The 24,292-nt window shown below is 31.4% G+C and overlaps 1 protein-coding gene across 1 annotated transcript in view; it reads left to right on the top strand.

The window, feature by feature from the left end:
• LOC106465328 (protein FAM98A-like) overlaps positions 1–22,976 on the top strand; it is a 28,437-nt gene extending 5,461 nt beyond the window's left edge. The window contains exons 4-11 of the mRNA XM_013925539.2: positions 2,461–2,538; positions 2,862–2,944; positions 8,478–8,588; positions 15,912–16,109; positions 18,668–18,767; positions 19,116–19,198; positions 19,991–20,084; positions 22,250–22,976. Of these exons, the coding sequence (XP_013780993.1) occupies positions 2,461–2,538; positions 2,862–2,944; positions 8,478–8,588; positions 15,912–16,109; positions 18,668–18,767; positions 19,116–19,198; positions 19,991–20,084; positions 22,250–22,563 (1,061 nt within the window). The 3' untranslated portion in view covers positions 22,564–22,976. The remainder of the gene's footprint in view (positions 1–2,460; positions 2,539–2,861; positions 2,945–8,477; positions 8,589–15,911; positions 16,110–18,667; positions 18,768–19,115; positions 19,199–19,990; positions 20,085–22,249) is intronic.
• Positions 22,977–24,292: the final 1,316 nt, after the last annotated feature.

Genomic DNA, 24,292 nt, shown 5'->3' with positions numbered 1-24,292 from the left:
GAATGAACTTACTGTTGTTATTTAGACTACTTGTTAATGCAAGATAGAAATGTGCAAGTTTTTAATAGACAAGATAGTGTTTTTTCATCACAAAAATAATTCAATAACAGATAGGTAAGAGATTTTACATGAATGTAGGAGCATATAAATTATATCTGAAAATACAAATTTAAAAATAAATAAGGTTCAAAAACTACTTTAAAAATGTTACAACTATTAACCCAATTACTACTGGCTACTAACTTTCTGTATAGACAATGCAAGTCTTGCTATATTTCATTCCAAGAATAAAACTAGTGGATGAAATTGTTTGAAACTTCATAAGAACTTTCAGAAAGGCATGTAGTTTAAGAAATATAAAATATGTTACTTTTGATAAATATAGTTTTTTTGCATTACTATATTTATATGTGTCCCAGATTTGAATTTCTTACTTTTGTTTTAGTACATTATTTTAAATTCTCTAAAGAATTTTTATTGTCCATAAAATGCAAATTTTGTCAATTTTTGATATTTAATAAACACGTACTCTCCTTACTGTTTCAAGTAATATACAAGACTGAAATTAATATTTCTAAGTAAACCTAAACAAATAATGAAAATCTTTTTATTTTTAAATAGGATTTCATGTTTATATGTGTACATAAAAAAACATTTTGATTTTCTTTCATAAATGTATTTTTATTTCAAGTTTGTTTCATTGCAGCTGTACTTTTATTTATTGTGCTGAAAAAATCATGAAGTTAGCAGCATGAACTTCATACATTTGCTGCAAACTATCACTCCTATTGGGGGTCACTTTCATTCAGTCCAGCACAGGCACATTTGAACATTATTGTAGATATGATAGTAAGAAAGCTTGAACATCATTTCTTTGAACTTTCAAACAAGTTTATTTCAACACAAGTTTTTGTATGTTGTTTCACTATACGGACAAAACTAATTACCACTACTAGCAAATGTATGTAATACTAACAGTTTACAGTTCAGGTGGTTTGAATAACACTGCATGACCCTATTTACTTGATACATCCTGTTAGAAGAGATTACCAAACAATACAGACACCATAAATTACAAAGAAAATTACTTTACAGCACTTAAAAGATTAGTCCTGGTCACATTCCTTTCATTATAGGCAATTTATATTGGAATTCGAAACTTGAGCTCTTCAGTGTATTGATACCCCAACTGTAAGAATGTCGCAGGTTCTCTGTATTATTGAGAGGAATGTGTTTAGTCTGTTTCACAACCAACATATGGGTTTTATTGTTGTCACTTGTACAGTGAGTTTTAAACCCTTTGCAAAATATCAGAATAAGCTTTTTATGTATCAGTTACTGTTTTAATTATAAAGTAACAACAACAGAAGTGTGAGTCTTACTACAAAGAAAAGATAGGAAGAAGGAAAAATATATAATTCTTACATGGTGTGGTACTAGTAGTACATACAAATGACACAAGGTTATCATTCGAAATACTGAATCATATTTTTATTATGAACTAAATATAAATTGGCGCTAAATTAATGAATTTAAAACTACTAATTTAAATGCTAAAGAATATAAAAACCACAAACTCTTTCACTGGCCACTTGATAGATCTTAACCCTAACATTTGTGGATCAACTTCTTTCCTAAAAATATATTTATTTTGAGTTGATTTTTCAATATAGTGATTAATATAAATAGATATGTGAAATAGCATGATTTAAGCTACTATAGAAAAAATAATAAATGTCACATATATCCCATGCAGTTTTTTCCAGAAGCAAGTTTTCTAAGGCTTGTAGAAAAGTACTATTGACCAATACTAAATACAACCTCTACATAAAATGGCAGTTATTATAGTAAGCACCAGCCACATTCATATTGTAACATCCAGAGAACAGCGTTTCGTCATCTGCTTTGCTTATCATCCTATGATTTGTGAAAAGTGAAATACAGCGATTGGAATAACATGGTACTGAAATTGACACCTTTGACTATGATTGGCTAAATGTTTTACAACTGAGGTTTGATATGCTCAGGCGCTGTTTTATAAAGAAGACAGATTAGAAAAAGGTTTAGATATCAATCATAGATGGCAGAACCAGCACTAAAGTACAAGGGAAAAAATGTTGAAATGTTTAATTTTCTTAGAGGGCACTTCTTTATAGTCTCAAATGTATTTTGGGATTTTTTTTATTAAACTTCTCGTCAAACTTCATTAAATAATACAATTTAGTTCAGATAATTGAATATTATGATACTGTTTACAAAAATAGAATCTGAAATCCAATAAAAGATAAGTTCTCAATAATTTTTTCAGTTCACAAATGTGATTTTGCCCTTACAATAAAACATAATGGCCCTCGTAGGTAAGGGGTTAAGTAATATTGTAACAATAATTAACATGGGAAAATGGCATGTATAGTATATATGTGCACACATAGGTTTTTCACCTGCTTTTCACCTGAACAGGTTGTCCATATCAGTCAATGATGGAAGGACCTCTTAGTCAGAGGATGCTAACAAAAGAGAGTAGACTTACTCTTTTAGGTAAGGCTTAACTATTTTCACCTACAATGTAGCAAATGTACTTGTAATATACTAATATAGAACTAGTAATTTATCATAGTTTCACTAGTTTAACTTAAGAACTTGTATTAATTCAAATAGATTTTCATCCATGAAAACTCAGTTTAATAAGCATACAAAACAATGTGTAATATCAAAAATTATTTTGTTTTTGGATCATGAAGTTTTAGTATATGTGAGCAAGTTTTACCACAATTTTTTTTTTTATTATCTTACTGTTTTAATTCACAATGTAATCCAAAAGATAAGTTTACTTACTTGAAAATGGAATGTTTTTCTTGTAGATTTTCTTTGTTCTGAACTCCAAGCAGCTCGAATGATATATGTGTACAGTGGGGGAAAGAACAGTGGTATGCAGGTAAAAATGGTAAGTAAAAGAAAATTCCTCTGTTGCATTTTATAACATATCAACCCTTTCACAACGAGCTCAGTATAAAATACCAAGTCCATATACACATTTGCACTTGTTAAGTATTTATACTATAACATTTAATATGGTATGTATATGTTTACAAAATATGGTAGACTTTTGGGAAACATTACAAGACTTTTATAGACAAAAAATCAGATTTTTTTTAATGAAGTATAATTACTAAAGATTTGTTTGTGAATATATCAAGTCTGTTTCGTTACTAGTACGAGTGCAAAGTGATTTTCATGTTATGATTAAAAATACTATTCTTCATCCTAAAAATTTCAAATTTCATTTGTATAATCTCTAAACCCTCCAAAATAAATTTCCAACCCTTGTTTTCAGCAAAACTGTATTTTAACTCTAGACAAAGCTGGTCAATATGAACTACCTCGTAACCACCAAATAAAATCTAAATTACCTTTTACTTCTTTTCTTTTATTTCTTTTTTTTTTGTTTGTTGTGTGTGTGTGTGTGTGTGTGTGTGTGTGTGTGTGTGTGTGTGTGTGTGTGTGTAGAATGACTCAAATTGTAACACAAAGCTACATTTGTTTATCCTAAATAGCTTTAAACTCGTAACTTTTATTGTTTTACCTCATGAAAAATTATTACTAATATTTATTTTAACTCATCTAACCTAAAAAAGTTTCTAATTAATTTTTACATTTTTAGCTACTTTTATAATAATTAATAAAGACTACATGTGAAAAACAATATAGTACTTACCTGGGTCTTTTATTTATTTTTTGCTGTTGACTGTTGATGAAATTTAACCCTACTTTTTTATACTAATGGTATTACTGTACTTAATAGTTTTTTATCTAATTAAATAATAAACCATATAACACAGAATAGTAGCATTCAAAATGCAGACAATGCCCTATAGCTATCACAATTTTGCTGACTTTCTAATTTCGTGACAACAGTCGTTAAAAATTCAACTAAGCTCACTGATGTGTTTCCCATGGGAATAAAGTTTGATCTGGAAGTGAAATAGACAAATCTCTTTACAGAAACAATGTAATATACATTATAGATTAAAACCTTGGCTTTCTATTGGTTATAAATAGTATAGTATTAAATGTCATAACTATTGGCAATTTGTCAAAGAAAGGATGTGACAGGTGGGCATGGCAAGAGGGGATCTGATTTTCTAGTTTATGGCCCTGTAACCAAATAAATTTGAAGGCTATAAAAATTATGCTTTACCTGATTTTTATGTGATTTTTCTTTCTTGGGGTCCTTTGTCCTCTTTTTGTGAACCTCTCCTCAAGGGCTAGTCATGGTGCCTACTTCTTGCATTCCCTTACTGCCTTTCTCACATTTTTCCAATCTTTGATGCTTCTTCTTATTGAAGTACTTTTTCCAACATTTCAATGGTGGACAAAGGTTTACTCCACGTCAATGTGATTGACCTTCTCTCTCTCTTTGTCAGGCATGTTCTCTTTTCTGCACCTACTGGTGGTTCACTTGATCATGTTTCACTTAGTTTATTCCACAGTTTTTCTTTGCTCCAACTGTTCTTGAGGCTCCTGTCTCAAGGCTTTTTGTTTTTTAGGCATTAATCATACATGTCTGAGGCTGTTTATATCATTTGCTTCAATCTTGTTGACAGACTGCTTTCTTTGGCTAGCCTGTATTCTATCAGTAGAGTTGCAGAGTTTACTCTTGGTTGGATATGCCCCTCTTGGACCCTTTTGCCACCTTTCTTATCTCCTTTTCTACACCTTTTGGTTGTTTTCTCTCCTGATGGTTTTGGTTTCCACAGGTTACCAGTCTTCAATTACCCACTGTATTTGATAGGTATACATAATATTTTTTCTGACCCCTCTTTCATTCTAAAGGACCCCAGCAGGTGGTTGGTGATGTCTTCCAGATTATACTTGCCCAAAGTCTTCATTGAGCCAGAATAATGGAAAGCACTCTTACCATCTGCTGCAACTGTACCTGTACACCCACGGTGAAATGGGGTGTTCTGCAACACCATTTCAGATAACTTCTTGGTATATGTTGCTGTATATCTATATTTACTCTATTATCCAATCCAGACTGCACATATTCCATGAACTATCATGTAAAAAGCCACCATTAAGGAGGTATTCTGCTCACTTCTCTGGATTGTACATGCTGGCTTTTAAAAATAGGTTTTTGTGGTCACGCATTGCACTGTTCCCAATAAAGAACCCTTCTGGGCTGAAGGAGTGATGAGGATTCAGGCACCTTCTCTGTGTCTCCTCAACTCAAATTCTCTTCCCCCAACATCCCCATGTTGTTGAGTGGAGTGCAGACGACCCTTGCCACTTACCAGTTCCTAGTTGCTGGGATGGTGGAGCATGGAGAACCATCACCAATTGGAACTCATCTGCTGGGACTAAAACAAGGAGTACATTTATGGTGAGTAGTGACAATATTTGTGTAGTGTGAGTCGCTCGTCATGTAACTTAGATACATCACTCATGCCACCTGTGCCTGCAGCCTGAGTCTGTCCAGTAGAGTTGAGGTTAGCACACAATAAATGACTGTGCCCTTCTCCTGCAGCTATAGCCTGTTTACTAGAGTTGAGATGAGCACACAATACATAATTCTGTTCTCCTACTATAACCAGAAATTGTTCAGTACAGTTGAGGTGTGAATTCACTACATATAGACTGATGCTGCATGATACAGTACTCTCCTCCTCCAGATAGTATATCCCATAAAATCTGTTCATTTGAGTAGAGTTGAGCACTCACTGTACAGAAGCAATAACTATATTTCATGTCCTCCTCCTGCAGCCATTGTCTGTTCAGTAAATTCAAGATTACCACATTCAATACTGGTTCTTAATACATACCAGGTGTGTCCTCCACCTGTATCTGGAATCAGTCTCATGGTAGAGTTGAGATGAGCATGGATATTTATCAGACATACCCTCCTCTCACAGCTGATGTTTGACCCGTTGAGTCTGATGGAAAAGTTGAGGTGAGAACACAAGATACAGTCCAAACAAACCCCAACCCTATTACACATATTGGTTATCTTATGTACCTATTCTACCCATCTCTGTGACACACTCTGGCTTCTTTGCCTCTTCCCTTTTCCTATATAGTTGGAGTACATCCCAGATGAAATGAGATGCAGTTTCCCATTGGTGTGTCCCTGTCATCGGGTGTTGCACCCCATGGACTTCCTTCACTTGGACATTTTCTGAAGGGACTTATCTATGTAAATTATTTCATTGTGGGATTCTAGTTAAAACTTTGTGAGAAGGTGAGATATCTCAGGAGTTAACATTATCCTTACCTGAAAAATGTAATTCCAATATCTACTCACCTCCTCACATGAATATTCCCACTCATCCTCCCCACTTCCAGTGCACACATTTCCTAATTGCCTTGTTGAAGAATGAAGTTTCGTGAGAGCAAATACATAAGGGGGGTTATTGTGCATGGAAATGTGTCACCCCCTATTGGTGGAGGGCTTTTGTTGCATGATGACATGAAATTAGGTGGGAGTTGCCTCAAGACTAGTGGTATGCAGATCTCTTTGGCAGATTCATGACAAGCGGAGGAAGATAGATAATACTGTATGAGGAGGTATATATCAAATACATTTTCAAGTAAGGAAAACATTAACATTTACTTTCTGATAGTTTTTTTATTACACTTAAGTATAATTATATTTTCTCTTTAATTATGCATATAAATTTCTAATTGGCCAACAGAATTTATATTGTTGTGGTTAATCGTTTCTATATGGGTATTTTTTTTCTATGCTTGTCACAAGATTTGACTGAGTTACATTCAAAATTTAATTAAACAACTTTATTATCATTGTGTTTTAATGAAATTGACATTATAATGTATGTTATAATTCAAAGTTTTAAATTTAAGTTTTAATTCTTCAAAATTCTTCAAAAGAAACCTTTATAAAAAAAATACTTCAGTTTTGTTGTCTGTGACACACGAGTGTTTACAGTTCTTAACTTTTGGTTTCTATGACTTGAATAATACTAGACTTACACTGTAAATGTATGTCTAGACATAATCTATGCTTATTGTGCTATTTACAGGTGCTTGTTTCAAAGCTCTTTGGCACAATTCAATGTCCACAATATTTAAAATTTTGCCACTTCCTGACAGAAGCCATATCTACCTTCTGTATTAGACTTCATATTTACAAGCCACATCTACTTATTTGATGTACATGTTTATAATCAATAGAAATAGCTCATTTCAAACCACAATTTCGTAATGGTTATTTTAAAATTAGTGTGTAGTATTTGTTATCAAGTATGTCTAACTGCCAATAGTATTATTTGCTGCTTTGTTCTCAATAGCACCTTCGGTTGTTTTTACCTAGATACATATTAGCTAGATAGACAGTTCAATTGTATTTAGGTTTTACTTTTTAGTTAATTATTTAGTATTTATGTTCTAAAATGCATATTTGAAAGGTTTAATAATTTGTTTAATATAACCCAAACTTATCTTCAGTTCATGAGGGTTGGGTTAGCACATGAATGCAAGAACATTTTGCCAAAGGCTAAAGCATCTGCTGATAATACTGTAATATTTCCTGTGTGTGAGATGAATAATAAACAGTAAAGGACTGGAAAGAAAGATAAAACATTAAAAATGAACTATGTGAAAAGGTAAAAACATAAAATTAAAAGGTATGTACATATTTTTATTTCTTAATTTTAAACACTTTATTGCATGTTATGTAGAGTAAATGAAAAATGAAATTTAAAAATTTTCCTTAAAAAATATTCATTTTGGAGGTTCTTGAGGTTATGCAAATGAAATTTGAAATCTGCAAGAAGAAAAGTTTTTTTTATGCTTAACATGAAAATCACCTTACACTCGAACTATTCAGAATCTGAGTGCAAATACTTACAAAAAAGAAATAAATTTTTAGTAGAAATAATTAATTAAAATAATTTTGTTCTTTGTGTACAAAATACGTGTAATTTTTAACATTTTACCAATTTTCATGAAGATTTAGTAAGAATATTATATGTATTGTTCCATTGTTATCATTGTCCATATGTGATAGGTGCAATGCACATGTACCATTTCAAAAGGGTTAACTTATTATGCAGCTGTTACTATTATTATTTTAATATCTTGTATTTCCCTCTAAATATGTGATGCTTCTAGATTCATCCATCCAACTCTGTACACTTAGCTGTTTTTCCATGTAGAAAATTTATCATTGTGCTTCGTAACTACATTTGGAGCTTATTTCTAAAAGATATTATATGAATGGATAAAATTAAGGTAACCATGAGCTGTATTAAATAATACAGTGATTCATTAAGTGAATCTGGCATTACTAGGAAAAAATTGTATAATAATTGCCATGGTGGTGGTTTTAATGTCACATTTAGTAGTCCATAAATACGATATGTTTATCTTGTAATGAAATTCATATCTTAACATATATGTCAAAAAGTAAGGCAGAAACATCATGCAATAGAAGTTAAAACCATTCTTGATTTTTAAAGCAAGAAAGCTCTACTGCTGGAGACATGAAAGCCATGCTGATAGCTCTAGGGTTTGGAAAGCCTCCTATTAATATCACATCTGCCATGTTATTCACTAAAGCAGAAACCAAGGTAAGTAAATATCTTTTGATTTAAGGAGAGTTTATTTTTTAATTCCATTTTACATGTATAAACATTGTCATAATATAATTCTTTTGATATTTTTCTTACAGAGTTTGGTTTAAACTATACCATTCTTCACGGTAAAACAATACGTGCGTAGTTCTATCACGTAGTCCTTAATTCTGAATATAATTTAACTTTTGTAGGCTAAAGCCTTAATAATACTTTACTCTTTAACTGAGAATATAGCCAAATTACTGAAAAGTAAGCTTTTGATGAATTTGTTACTAGATTTTTTATTGTGTAGTCCATAACTCTGAATACAGTTCAGTTGATCAAGTTTTGATTTTGGTGAACTTGATACCCTCTCGCTATGGGCTCAGTAGGATATACCAACCTTGCGACTCCAAAGTGACCATCAGTTTCATACTAGAACTTTGAATATGTTTTGTGTATCTTCATGAACTATGGCAAGATTTCAATAAACATTACAAGTCTGTTATACACAAGATATAATTTTTTTAATTAAGTATTTTGGCTAAAAGTTTGTCCTTGAATGTAAGGAGTCACAGTGATGACTACTCCAAATCAAAGTGATTTTCATGTTAAGATTAAAAATACCTTTCTTCATCTGAATATTGTAACGTTTCATTTACATAATCTCCAAAAACCACGCAAGTAAATATCAAACTTTTTTTTTTCAGTGGAACTTTATATTTTATCTGTTATCTTCTCTATCCTAACTACGTACACATTCAGTCAATTTCATAGACTTTTTAACTACCATAAAAGATATGTAATAAATCTAAATTACCCTTTTTTTTTCTAGAATGATTGCAAATTGTAATATGAAACTACTATTGTTTATCTTAAATAGCTTAAAGCTTGTAAAATTAAACTTCTATTTATACTTAATTTTATTGCCCTTTGACCTGTGTCTGACTAATAATCCCAACACACTAGTTGTAAATCACTTGGTGATTGGGTATCTCATGTTACCATATAGAATTACGTAATGCTCGAGCTGCTTATGAGCATACCTTGTGAAACTTTTTTTTTTTTCATTATCTTACTTGATTTAAGCTTATCTAACCTAACAAGTTTCTAATTTTTACATTTTAGTTACTTTTTTATCAATAAATAATACATTTTATAAAACAAGGGGAATGTATCACTTACCTATGACCTCTTATTCTTTTGCTGTCAGCTGCTGATGAAATTTAAGCTTACTTTTTTTTTATCTTAATGATGTTAGTACACTAAATAATTTTTATTTACTTAAATAATTCACCTGAGAACATGAAATAATAACATACACAAAGGAAACAATGTCCTATAGCTATCATAATTTCTTTGGCTTTTTAACTTTAGCATAAGAGCCTTTAAATCTTACCTTAAGCTTTTCAATCAGAAAACTTCAGGAGACAATTTCAAACTTGAGATAAAATAGACAATAATCTGTACCAAAATCAACATAATATAATATCTCATTGATAGATTAAAACCTTGGCTTTCTTTTGGTTATAAATAACAGTACAATCATCAAAGAGAACCATTGACAGTTTGTGAAAGAGAGGATGTGGCAAGTGGGTCTGATTTTCTAGATTATAATTCCATAAACAAATAATATTGAAGTCTGTAAAAAATTTTGCTTTGCGTTAGCAATACCTGTATTTTAATGAGTAATTTACATTGAATTTCATACTACTTAGTTGGGTATTAAATAAATTAGATAAGAGGGAAGACCTAGAGAACAAAAGTCACAATTCTCATACTATGAGAGATTGTGGATATATTTAAATATTTCCTTATAAAATTAAGAACTCAAAACTTATATAATATTAAAATTTGATTCATTAACTACATTTTAATGTCAAATTTATTCATATACAATGAACGTGAAGTAGTTTGATTAAATGTTGAATATAACTGTCTAAAAGGCTGTAACATACATACTTTGACCTACCTGTAAGTAGAGGGTTAACTGTAAATATAGTTGTTCTAGGGTAGGATCTTGAGGAACTTGATACTAGGTTCATGTAGTCCTTAACTGTAAACATAGTTGAGTTGCTCAGAAATGAGATTTTGATGAATTTGTCATCATGCTTATATAGTCCTTAACTATTTGACTGCAGGTTTTTGGTATTTCTTTTGTTTATTTTTATATTGATAACTCATAAATGCCACTGAACCTGAAACACGGACATTTCAAATACATGACAATATCAATGACACCTTTTGAAATATAAGTTTTATTTTTTTATTTTGTCAATTTGTGATTTATGATACAATCAACCACCACTTAATTATTTACTACACCATTATGCTTGCATTGTGCAACTGCTTAACTGATAGTTAGTATTGATACTTGTAAGTAATCTAGTGATGCACATGCTACACCTCTTTGTTGAAAGAAATGGAGCAATAAAAAATTGTCTAAAGTATTAAATCTTATGTAAATATATAGTATTTATCTCACTGTATTTTATACATAAAACTTGTTACATTCAGGCAATAAGTATCTAACATGCTCAAAAAGATCTAACACCAGTTAGTCACTTACCTTTGACTGATGGCAAATTATAATGCTAGCATTGATTATTAGCTTAGTGCTAGACTCGAGTTACAAAACTAAAGTTGTTATATACAAAAAATTAACAGTCAAGACAATTGCTTCAGTAAAATAAACAAACACAGGTAAACTCGTTAAGTTAATTTATTATTTTTCTGTGGCTAACAAACAACAGAATACCTCTAAATGAAAGTAAAAACTCACATACTGCTTATAGACACATCCACTTGACTTGAAGTGTTGTAACAACTTTTAATTTCTTATGTACCTATGTAAGGAATCAAGGAAATTCCATGGCAATTAAATCTGAGAAAGAAAATAATCCGAGATTTCAGATATGTTTATGATCTTTATAACTTTAAAAGCAGAAAGTTATAACAAAAAAATATGCATATTGTTGAATTTAGTTTTTCTTGACACCAACAATTTCAAAAGTTCACTATTTTTTAATTTTTATAGCTAAGATAAGCCTAAAAGTTGTAAATTGGCAAATTACAAGCTTTGTATAATCTGTTGTCATGTGCAGGTGCAAAATTCAGTGATTATGTAATTGCTTTATTATCACCTGTGGCATGATTTTCAAATATTTATTAGTATTTAAGTAAGCTACATAAAAAATGTTTTAAACAGATTACATCAAAAGGAAAGATAGCATAAATTTTACATAGCATATCCAAACCTTAGATGAAATATAATTAGAAAAAAATAAGTAAATAAATAAATGAAAATATACTTGAAAAAATAAAAATGCAGCCACAAAATAAATATCCAACATGAAGGCATAAATCATAGGGTGTTTTATTATGTAATGTGCCCTGTTTTTTTTTTGTAACAATAGAAGTAAGGCCCAAAATGCATTGGGGGGGGGGGGTACAATGTATGTCCAGTTGACCCTCAATTTCACTGGTTTTACATGCTTATAAAGAAAGAGAAAAGGAACAGATGTCTGGAGCAAGAAGTGGGAAAGTGGTTACTCAAAAAAAACAGTAAAAAATATCATAATTGGAATAATGTGCATATCGATGGGAGAGACAGCAAAACTATCCTTAAAGTTAGCATTCTATCCCCCCAGTATGATGTTTCAACATAAATACAAAGATGGTTAGGTACTACTATGTTAAGCCTAACCTTTTACTATTAGTATAGCTCCCATCTCCACCATTCCGTGCTACTATCAGAGAGCCATACAGTAGCTGGTCATCTCTAGGGAAGGTGATACAACTACATTAGTCACACTATGTAAGATATAAAATTGTCCATGTAAGCAGTTCTAATTATTTCCCCTCAATAAATCTTAGAAATTATTTTTTGTGTATATTATAATTTTATTTGTCATTATTTTCAAAAGTATGTAAATATTTTTATATGTATTTTAAAGTAATTTAAAATATTTTAAGACTTTTTTTTCATCAGAACCATTAAAAATCTGTTTTTGTACTAATATATTTATATTACGTATTAAAGATTCATATTGCTACAAATTTTACAATATTTAAGAAGCTGTGAATGTATAATATTTTGTATGGCATTTGTTGGTACATTACTATTTGAAGGGAGGAGTCCATATATTTGAGATGTGAAATCATGTATCAAGTATTAATATTACAACAATTATTAATTATCTTAATTTCTAAATCTAAATAATGTACTTCAGTATCTGATATAGAGGTGTTCTCAATCTGTTGAACTGCAGGATAACTGTTATCTATGTAATTACTTATTACTGGATAATTAATACCAACTAAATCGTCAATATATCTACATTAAGGATATTAATTCCGGACTGGTAAAATTATTTGTGTGTGTGTGTATGATTTTTTCTTTATAATGTATTTAATTCATCATGATAATCTACCTGTAGTTTTACAATATTATAACAAATATCACACTAACATATACTGGTGGAAACACCAAAGTAGTACCTAGTAGTATAGATGCACGCTAGTGAAAAACCCAATAATAATATGTAAGTAAAAATACACGCTTGTGGAAATGCTAATTAGTAGTACATAAGTGTATGTATACATTAGTAGAAACACCAAATAGTAGTACATAAGTATATATGCAAAGTAGTTTAAACTCCCAACAGAAATACATGCACAAAGTAGTGGAAACTCCCACCAGTAACACACATAACACTTAAGAATAACAAGGGGCTTGTTGGTCCATTAAGGGTACCACATCCATGAAACTAAACTTTAAAAAAAAATAGTTCAGAGCCAGACCTTGTTATTTGGATATTTATCTAGACTTCCCTTAAACTTCCTTATATTTTTAATGGTTGGAGATGGCTTGAATGGGTAATGAAGAAAAATTTTAATATAAGTTTAACTTAACAGCAAATGTACAACATTTCGACAAGGTTTTGTCATCATCGGGTATCCATTTAAGCCGTTTCCAACCATTATTAGTCTCAGAGCCAGACCTTGTTATTTGGATATTTATTTAGCCTTCCCTTAAACTCCCTTATATTTTTAATGGTTGGAGATGGCTTGAATGGGTAATGAAGAAAAATTTTAATATAAGTTTAACTTAACAGCAAATGTACAACATTTCGACAAGGTTTTGTCATCATTAGGTACCCATTCAAGCCGTTTCCAACCATTATTAGTCTCAAAGTGGGTTCCTCGTCATCGAATCCCTTATATTTTATGCATCCACCACATCAGAAGGCAAGTTATTTCAAAGACCAACCACCATGTTAGAAAAATAAAACTGTTTTAGATGAAGATGACTCCTACCATGCTCAAATTTATATTTTTTTAACATTGTCTTGCTATTCTTACTATTAAGTATGACAAAGAAGATCCATCAACATTATCAATTCTCTTAACAATCTTAAACACTTCAGTCAGATCCCTTCCAACTTCTTTTTTTTCAAAAGAAAACAATATTGGAGTTCTTAACCGGTTCTGGTATGACAACCTTTCCTTCTAAAGCATTATTCTGTATCCCTCCTTTAAACCCTTCCCAACATTTCAATGTCCTTCATAAGGTAAGGAGCTCAAGACTGATTACAATACTACAATGAGGCCTAACTGGTGACCTCTAAAATGAAAATATATCTTTAGACATGTATTCATTATTTCTGTAAATACAACCTAAAATCCTATTTGCTTTGCCACTAGCAACAGTACGCTGCTTGGATGGCGTAAAAGACTGGTCAACCAAAACTCCAATATCTTTTCCTTCCATAACATTGTTTGGGTTATTCCCATCAAAATACTACCTGTAACTTAAATTATGATAATCCCCATACATTATCTTGCATTTATTGTAATTAAAAGCCATCTGCCATCTAACTCACCAAATAATCTAAACCCTTTTTTAAAGCAGCAGCAACATCTCCATGAAAGCCAGCAACATCCAAGACCTTAATATCATCAGCAACTTACTGACTATTCCTACATATACATCATTGATGTAAATCAAAAAAGAGAAAATGTACTAACATTGAGCCCTGAGGTACCCCACCTGTAACATTAATCCAGTGTGACTGAACTTCATTTATGACAACCTTATGCTTTTTTTACACCCAGCCACTTTTTTGTTCAATGACCAAACTTATTCTCCTGCATAAACTTTTTTTTGTTTTGTTTTTAACAAGCCTTTTTTTGTAGCACCTTTTCATATGTTTTCTGAAAATCCAGACAGACCAAATTAACTCTTACCCTCATCTAGATAAGCAGTAACTTCTTCAAAGAATGTGAAAATTACTAAGGCAATATTTTCTCCTAGTGAAGCTATGTTAACTAAACTTTAATGACTTTACCAAGCTTCTTTTATCATACTTACTAATGGAAAATACCAACAATGTTTTGCATATATACTGACACAACCTTCCCAAAATACACACACATGCTGATGCAATGGCCCAAAAGTATATCCCTCAAATACACACAAATATACTAGTGAACTCAGAATCTACTGATCTAAGGTGCTCATATAAAGTTAAATTGTTTCAGTTATAGTACTTTCAGTTTGATGTAAATATTTTAAAAAGCATGATGAAGTTGTTGAGAGAAACATGAAGAATATGTAATGTTGTGCATTTTTTCTAATGTACAGTAATAATTTTTGGGCCATACACTGATCATCTTTACTTCAATCAGTCACATAAAGAAATATAAAATAAACCATGTGTCCATTTTAACCTATCTAAGGGGGTTAAGGTACATATGTTTAATGTTAACAACAGTACGCAGGTTCAGTCCTATCATAACTGTGTAGTTTCAGTAATGCCCCACCCTTGTGTGGCTCAGCAGTAAGTCTAAGGGCTTAGAATGCTAAAATTTGGTTTCAGTATTTGGGGTGAGAAGAGCATAGATAGCCCTTTGCATTTAATAAAAACAAAGTTTCAGTAATGTTCTCAAAATGTTTTGTCCCTTTTGAAAATGAGCTTAGAATATGATAGTATTCAGTGAAATCCCAAGACAGTTAGTAACTCATATGTCAAAAACTTTTATTAAACATTTGGTTCACAAAAATGTTTTAATACAAGTAAAGTTTTGTAAACCACCATCTTAACCCAGTTAAGTAGTCCACTTTTTTAATGATGGAGATGTAAATTGAATAAAACTTATTTTTTTTAACTTAAAATTGTAAATAAGATAGTATTTTTAAATATTGACTATTGCTTCTGGTATTAAATTTTCTGTAAAAATTCTACAACTGTAATTTAAAGCTACTTGTAACCTCACACAAAACCTTTTTAAGCTACTGATTAAGTTGCTTAAACCTGTCTTTTCACCATATTTTAGATCAAAGAAGTACTGAATAAGTGTTCATCTGATCAAGTTGGAAAACCTTTGTTTATGGGAGTTTTGACAGAGAAACAGTGGCTGTCTATTGAAAAACTTCAAAACCAAATGTATGAAGAGTATATGATGCGGAGAGAAGTGCTTTTAAAAAGGCTAGATGTAACCATACAGTCTTTCAAATGGGCAGACAGATTAAAGGTAATATAAATGAAATTTTAATTTTGTTTTTAGTATTATCAGACTCAAAACTATTTGCTCCATTTTTTTAAACATGTCGATAACCTAACAAAGATCAAAAGCATTTTTAAAAGCCTTTAAAAAATTAACTTTTTACATGTAACTTCCTTTAGCTTTCCCTTTTTGATTTTCCTTCAGTTCATGTTTTTCTCTGACTTTAATGAATGCCTAATTTCATGAGAAACATGGAAATCATATTTTGATATTGGTGATAATCATTTAAAAGACCTTATCTTCTGAAAGAAAAAAAAACAGTACAAAGAAACTGAAGAACTATTGTAATAAAAATCGTAGTTCCTAAAACATTGGAATCATTAGCAAGTACTTTCACTGAGTTTCTTCAATCATACAAAATGTTAATATATTAAAAGTCTCTGTAATATGAGTTCACTTCAACAAATATTGCACAAAAGTAGAGGACTAAAGACAGCATTTTTGTTTCTGGTGTGTTAAAGAACGTTTAAGTAATGTTCCTTTGCAGACATGAACACTTGTATATTTCTTGAAATATCAGCTCCAGTTACATGCAATATCACAAAAGTGTATTTGGTGGATTAATTTAAATTTAGTTTGTGTCTTTTATGATAATTTTCCCTGAAATAAGTCACCAGCTTGTAACAAGTAAAATACTTTAAAAATAAAGATAGCATATATAGAGTTTAAAATCTTAATTTTTTTACATCAGAATGTAAACTTAACCTTTTCTGAACCAATTAACACCTGCTTATTAAATTTCAAAACTTAAATAATTCGACAATTTGTGTACTCAAAAATATTTCATTGTTGATGTAGTCATTCTGTAACATTTATTTAGTGTAATGTGCCAAGAAAAATGAAAACAATTTTGAAATTTACACTTGTTGATTTTGTTAAAATTCTTCTGCCTATCTCAAAGCATAGGTTTTTGTTTGGTAAGAAAATACTCTTCCTTTAGAAAGTAATTTTCAAGGTTTTGTTTCTCATGTTGTTGTCCTTTTCATACTCTGACTTGTTTTCATCAGGACATCCTGTTATTCCCACCCTTTTTATAACCTTACAGAATGTGATGAGAACAACTTCTAATGTATATGTGCTTTTAAAATAGTTAGTCAAAACTAAATACCATTGGATAGAGCAAATAATACACTAATGATATTAATGGAGAAGGAATAATGTGTTATGATTTCATGGATAAGTGAGAACATACTAAAACAACAAAATGTAGTATTTTTTTAGACATTCTCTTTTTCCTAAAAATGTTTTTGTATTGAATTATATTCGTTTAAAAGCTGCAAGTATTCTATGACAACACAACACTTAAGACTCGTTAGGTTTAGAGAGTACAGTAATCAACAGTAAAATATTCCAGTGACTCATATCTGACTCATATTTATTCATATAAATAACCTGTAAATTATTGAAAAGGAGGTATATTTTTTAGATGTAAATTTATCTTGACTAGAATATTTTGGGCAAATATATTGTTACCTAGTCTGGCCTGATGGCATTCTGACAAGTCAGATTGTAGGTTACTAATGTATCTTTGTCAGTTTTTGTTGTGTTTTTCACAATTTATAGCTGAACATGGTGACTACTGTAGTCTGTAAAATAAAGTATCAAAATAAATGTTAGTATCATTCAAGTTGAAACTGATTGAACATATAAAATGAAACACTATGAGTAACATTTAAAAGATTGAAATACTAAAATGAAACAAGGTATTATCTATGTTGTTTTGAGTCCATTTTACTTCCACATATAGTAACCTAAATTAATTCAGGTATGTGAACAATATTATGGCATTTCATGGAATTCATCATTCAGTTTTATACAGCAGACCAACTGTTTAAGGGTTGTGTGTGTGTGTGTGTGTGTGTGTGTGTGTATATATATATGTTAAAGATATTTTTCTTTTTCACAAAAGTCATTACAAGTTCATCCAAGCTAGATGTTAACCTTCTCATGGGAACGATCTTGGTACTTTAAATGAAATTGACATTAAGCATTCAGAACGTAATTTTATACAATACATCATTTGATAGATGAAAACCTGTATAATTAAATGTGAGAGAACTATTAACAAATCCTAAAAGAAAGGATGTGACAGGTGGGTGTGGCAGGATGGATTTGATTTTCTATTTGATAGTGCTGTAACCAAACAAAATTGAAGACTATTAAAAAAAATATATGGTTTGTTGGAACAATGACTATTTTATAGTGAGTAATTTACATTTAATTTCTAACTTTTTCAAGGGGTGGTGGATAAGATAGAGGAGATAAGATACCTAGAGAAAATGTGTCACTCTATGGGAAATTTTTTTTTTGTTTGTTTTTTTTTATATTGCCTTGTAGAATTAAGAACTTAAAACTTAGATGCTATTAAAATACGAATTATTAGCGAAGATTCTATGCTATTCTAATTGGTATAACATAAACAAAAAAGTAGTTTAATAACATTTTTAATGTAAGACACTAAAATCGTGTGTCGTACAGTAAGGGATACCCGTAGCGATAGGGTTAAATAACTTTTGTATTTACAGAGCAAGGAGGACCTTATCTCAAAAACTTATCATCCTCGAAGACAGTTGTTGAAAATTGAGCCTGCTGTTGATTTGTCAGATGTTTTGGCAGCTAGAGAAGGTAAACCCATCTTTGTCATCCAATTCAAATTTCATGTTTTGAGTAAATTTAAGAAACAAATTGGAATCCAATGTTCTTTTTAATTAAATCTGTAATTAATTCAGAACTTGCTCATATTCTTGATGTGGTGAAACCAATGAATGGTTTCAATAAGTGTCTTCTCACCATTAATCTTCATGTTGGCTAGTTTCTGTAACAAGTTAAAACTTTCAAGTTAATTACATATAACTTGTTGATTTTTGATACACTGTCAGCTTCTAAAAAAAAATAGTAGCAACACACTATACGTGGATTCTTGAGTTTTTGGCAGTAAGCAAATTGGTGAATAATATCTTATTTGATTTGTAGACTTGACCATAATTGAAAAAACAAGTTCTGCTTCTGTCCGAAAGAATACCCAGACAGCAATCAACAAAGTTCTTATTGGATCTGTGAGTAGAAACAGAATTATTAAATATATAGATTTTAAGTTATTGTTGGTTATGTTTTTACACAAAGCTACCCATCGTATCTGCAATCTTTCCACCACAAGGAATAAAATCCTGGAATTTACCACTGTATGTCCAGACACTTACTGCTGACTCACCAAAGACTAAAGTTATGGTGAGAAAATAGATTGATATATGTATAATGTGTGTGTGTGTGTGTGTGGGCATGGCTATAAAGAATAGGATGGTATGTCTTCGTAGCCATGGAGTTTCATATGAAAAACAAGATATTTCATTTAAAGCCGGAGGGCCCGGCATGGCCAGGTGGTTAAGGCACTCGACTCGCAATCTGAGGGTCGCGGGTTCAAATCCCCATCACACCAAACATGTTCGCCCTTTCAGCCGTGGGGGCGTAATAATGTGACAGTCAATCCCACTATTCGTTGGTAAAAGAGTAGCCCAAGAGTTGGCGGTGGGTGGTGATGACTAGCTGCCTTCCCTCTAGTCTTACACTGCTAAATTAGGGACGGCTAGCGCAGATAGCCCTCGTGTAGCTTTGCGTGAAATTCAAAAACAAACAAATCATTTAAAGCCGGAGAATATGGAGCCAATATGAAAACTTGATGTAGTTCATTTCATGTAGTTAATGATCTTAAAAAAAATGTGTCCAAATATTACATTGCAAAGAAACAAGATTTATAATTGATGAAGAGTAGAATCTGTTTGGGTAATTAATTCTAGTAGCCATTCAGCTGTGAAAAGTAAATCTTTTCATGAATCATCTTATTTCACTAGGTACCTGATCGTGGAGGAAGACCAGAAGAACAACAACCACCACCTCCAGAAATGCCAAGTTGGCAGAAAAGAAGTGACAGTGGTCACGGTGGAGGTGAGTGTGTGTGTGTGTGTGTGTATAGTATTAACTATAAGCAAAATGTTAACTTCATGCTAGACATTCAGGAACTATTGAAACAGTTTTAGAGCCCTTTTATTTTTCACATTATGCTTTAGTTAAGTTTAGAAATTGCAACCCTACGAGATAATGTACAGTATACAGCTTGTTTCTGAAAAACAACTAATTGTGATTTTCTTTTACTTTTTTTGTTATATAAACCTTTTGAATCCTAAAATTAATTATTTATTTTATAAAACATTGAGTTCTTCATTGCAGTAGTTAATTTTTATTAGATACACAGCTTTAAGTGTGGGAGAGTACTGTAAATATTTTATTGATTGATACCCAACAACATCCTCAAAAGTGCATACTACTCTTCACCTTGGAACACTGATCTGTACAGTAAGCTGAATTGTAGAAACTTTGTTACAGTTTTTTATACTAATGTTTCATTTTTAAGTGTAAAAGATTGTATGTGGTAAAAAATGTATGGTAAAGCAGTATAGTTGGCTAAAAGTTTTATTGGAGCATAAAAAATGTTTACTTATTGAGACTGAAAATTACTAAACTTTATTTGCAACAGATTTATACTAACATCACTGCATTCTATGAGAGCACATATTATGGAACGTTAGCATTGAAACCTTGAGAGCACATAGTATGGAACGTTAGCATTGAAACCTTGAGAGCACATATTATGGAACGTTAGCATTGAAACCTTGAGAGCACATATTATGGAACGTTAGCATTGAAACCTTGAGAGCACATATTATGGAACGTTAGCATTGAAACCTTGAGAGCACATATTATGGAACGTTAGCATTGAAACCTTGAGAGCACATATTATGGAACGTTAGCATTGAAACCTTGAGAGTGCATATTATGGAACGTTAGCATTGAAACCTTGAGAGCGCATATTATGGAACGTTAGCATTGAAACCTTGAGAGCGCATATTATGGAACGTTAGCATTGAAACCTTGAGAGCGCATATTATGGAACGTTAGCATTGAAACCTTGACAAACGATTTTAAAACGATGAGAGTTGCTTCAACTGGTTTTGAATTATAGACTGAAAATGAGCCTTGTGATTGGTGGGTAAACAGTTTGACTGTGATTGTGTTGTACCAACTGCAAAACATTGTGGTGGTGGTGTTATTTATGGTAAGAGCTTCAATTTACATGTTAGAGCAGTCTGTGAAGTGCATTCATGTTAAGTTGCCCATATTATTCAGAGATCTTAACTGAACTCATTCCAGAGGCCATGGCAAAGTTTTGTGGTCAGCAGGCCAATGTATTCTTGAAGCAGGGTTTCACTTCCTGGAAACTGCAACCCATGTCCAGTTTCAAGGAAAAAATCATAATATTCTCAGAGTAGTCCACCCACCTACCAAATCTTAACCAAACATTTGAACCAACAGTGAAAACAAGTTACACTAAGATATAAAATCATGCCCAGCATGAAATAGGAAAATTCATGTTACTCGGGCTAAGAGTGGTGCTTCATTATATGATGAGTTAAATATAAAATTAAAATTCAAAATTTATGAATCACCTAATGTAAGTTAATATAGAACAAAATTATTTTCACCACTTCCCATGTTTGTGACAGCTATGTTTAACTCATAATAGTATGGTTCTCATCTTTTGCTGTGTGAACTTGGACTAAAGTCAAGATTAAAAATTTCTCCAAAACTGAATTGTCCGTTTAATTTTGGATGAGATTTTTATGAATTTGAGAGTAAATACACATTCACACACAAAAAAAAGTTTTAAGCCTCTGTATTACTGAAGTATGGCTACATACTGGATTTCTTCAAACAACATTCATATCTTATTTCAATGTTGAAAAATATTGTCTAGTTTCTATTAGTACTAATTACATTCACTTATCAACTGTATCTTAAGAAGCCCTAACATAGATTGAAAACTTCAGTTATTGCTTTATTCTTGTTCTTGCAACATTTAAAGTAATCTTAGTGTCAAAATAATAGATGACATTTTGACATTTATTTCCAAAGCATTTTTTCAATTAATTTTACATGGTTATTAAGATTAAATGTTTTTGTGGTTTCAGGTATCTTAACCTACTGACCTAGTTTTTTTTATGTGGTAACCAAAAATGTGTTACTTTTTTTGTTTTCATGTTGATCCATTCTAGGCTCCTACAGTGGAAGAGGTGGTCGTGGGGGAGGAGGTGGTGACAGAGGTAGTCGAGTACAAGGAGGCTGGTCAGATAATAAAGGTCACGGTGGCTTCTCAGATAACAGAGCTCATGGAGGCTGGTCTGAAAACAGAGGTCGTGGTCAAAGAGATGGTGGATTTCGTGGAAGCTATGGAAATAGAGGTGGTAGTCGAGGTGGCTATTCGGCAGGAATGGGGGGAGCCCCACAATTCAGACAGCAAACAATTAACAGTGGGCAGTTTGGAGGATATGGTCAGTTTGGTGGTTATCAACAACCATATTTCTACTGATATATGTAGTTCATATATCAACTAGCAAACAACCAACAAGTTTCAGTCGTAAAGATACAGCCAGAATAAAATCAAGTACCATTCACCATGGCAGTGAGGTCATTTCCAGTTGGATGTATCTTCACGTGTTAGTAGCTAATGACTTACAGTGTTTGCATAATAAACAAGCTTATTAAAGAATTAAGACTAAATTCTACTCTCCCATCTGTTTTCTGTTTGAATATTAACTGTAAGGGCCATTATTTATCAAAGAAAAACTTTGAAATGAAGTTTTTTCCATGAAGAAATAGTATTGTAACCTTTTTCTTTTCATGCATACATATATGCATTATCATCTTGCTTAAAAATTTATTTCGTAAAACGTTGTTAGAAAAACGCATGTGTGAATTAAAATCATTGTTGTGTATTACTTATCTCAGAATACTTTAAATACGTTAATTCTCAAAGCATACACAAAAAATTACATTTCAGAACAATGTATACTTGAAGTAATTTAAATTACAGCCAACTAATAAGTCATCTACTCTGTTACAATCTGAAAAACAACTCTTAGAAGTGAATCGTTTTTTAAGATCAGTTGAAATAACAGATTTAAAGATTTTATAGGTCAATCTATACTATTTTTAAGTTGTTTTTTTTTCTGTTTGTTTGCAGATACGTTTGAGCAAATCTTATTTGACTCTAGTTATCTTTTCAATCACATTTTCTACTAATACAATGTCTGTGTACTTGTTATTCATAGTCTTTTTTTTCTTTTTAAAATAATCTTAACTCTGCTACGTTATCAGTATATTAATTTCTTTTCACTACTGTACGGAATAGTTTTAAGTAATCAGAAACTTAAGTGAGTAACTGAATTTTAATTTTTTAGTTGTGCAAGAAGCTTCTCACACACGTTAAAGTATTTTATACCATTGTTTCAAATGAAAGTACATCTATACATGCAATAAAAAAATAACAAAACAAGAAATATAAAATATAATCCAGTTTTGAGTTTTTCTTCAGCTTAACAAATCATTGAAGTATTCTATGTAGTGAATAGAATAGCAAAATGGATGTACTTTAAACTTTCCTTAAAACCTGATGTGGTTCCTGTTAATTGTACATGCAGAATCAAGCTATTTCTCAAGTTAGATATACTGTTAATGAACTAGATTTAAACTTTCAATTTATCACTAAGTTCCATACAAAATGGACTTTTATGTTTTGTATCTGTATGAGGGGTGTTTTTATGATAGAAAAGACCTTTATGTTGTAGAAGCTGAATGAGGCCTATCAAACAAGAGAAATCGTAACATCAAACTATTTCTCTCAGTAAACTGAACATATAAGACAGGTTGTCTGTAATTTATCCACATTACTATGAGTAAAAAAATTATGTGAAGAATTAGATAATGCACTACTTCCTTGTATGTTTTGGAGCCAATTGCTTGCCTCCCCCCATCAGTGATCAACCAGGCCTCTTATTTCCAGTAAAAATCACAAAACTATTTACTTGCGGGTTGCAAGTTGAGCACCCTAACCACTAGGCCATATTGTATTGTTAAGTTGTTGAAAATGCAGTGGTATTATTTCACCAATGTCTGTTGAGTTATTTTACTAACTGACAAATGACATGGCATCCAGGAGCCTCAAAATGTCCCCACTTCCAAACAGTAAGACCCAGGAACCATTCCTCACAATTCTATAGACTAAACTGTTAAAATTTGAGCAGCTCTGAAAGAAATTT

The sequence above is a fragment of the Limulus polyphemus genome, unplaced genomic scaffold, assembly GCF_000517525.1.
Source record: "Limulus polyphemus unplaced genomic scaffold, Limulus_polyphemus-2.1.2 Scaffold1909, whole genome shotgun sequence".
Taxonomy (NCBI): Eukaryota; Metazoa; Arthropoda; class Merostomata; order Xiphosura; family Limulidae; genus Limulus; species Limulus polyphemus.
This window is presented reverse-complemented; position numbering and strand designations above follow the sequence as displayed.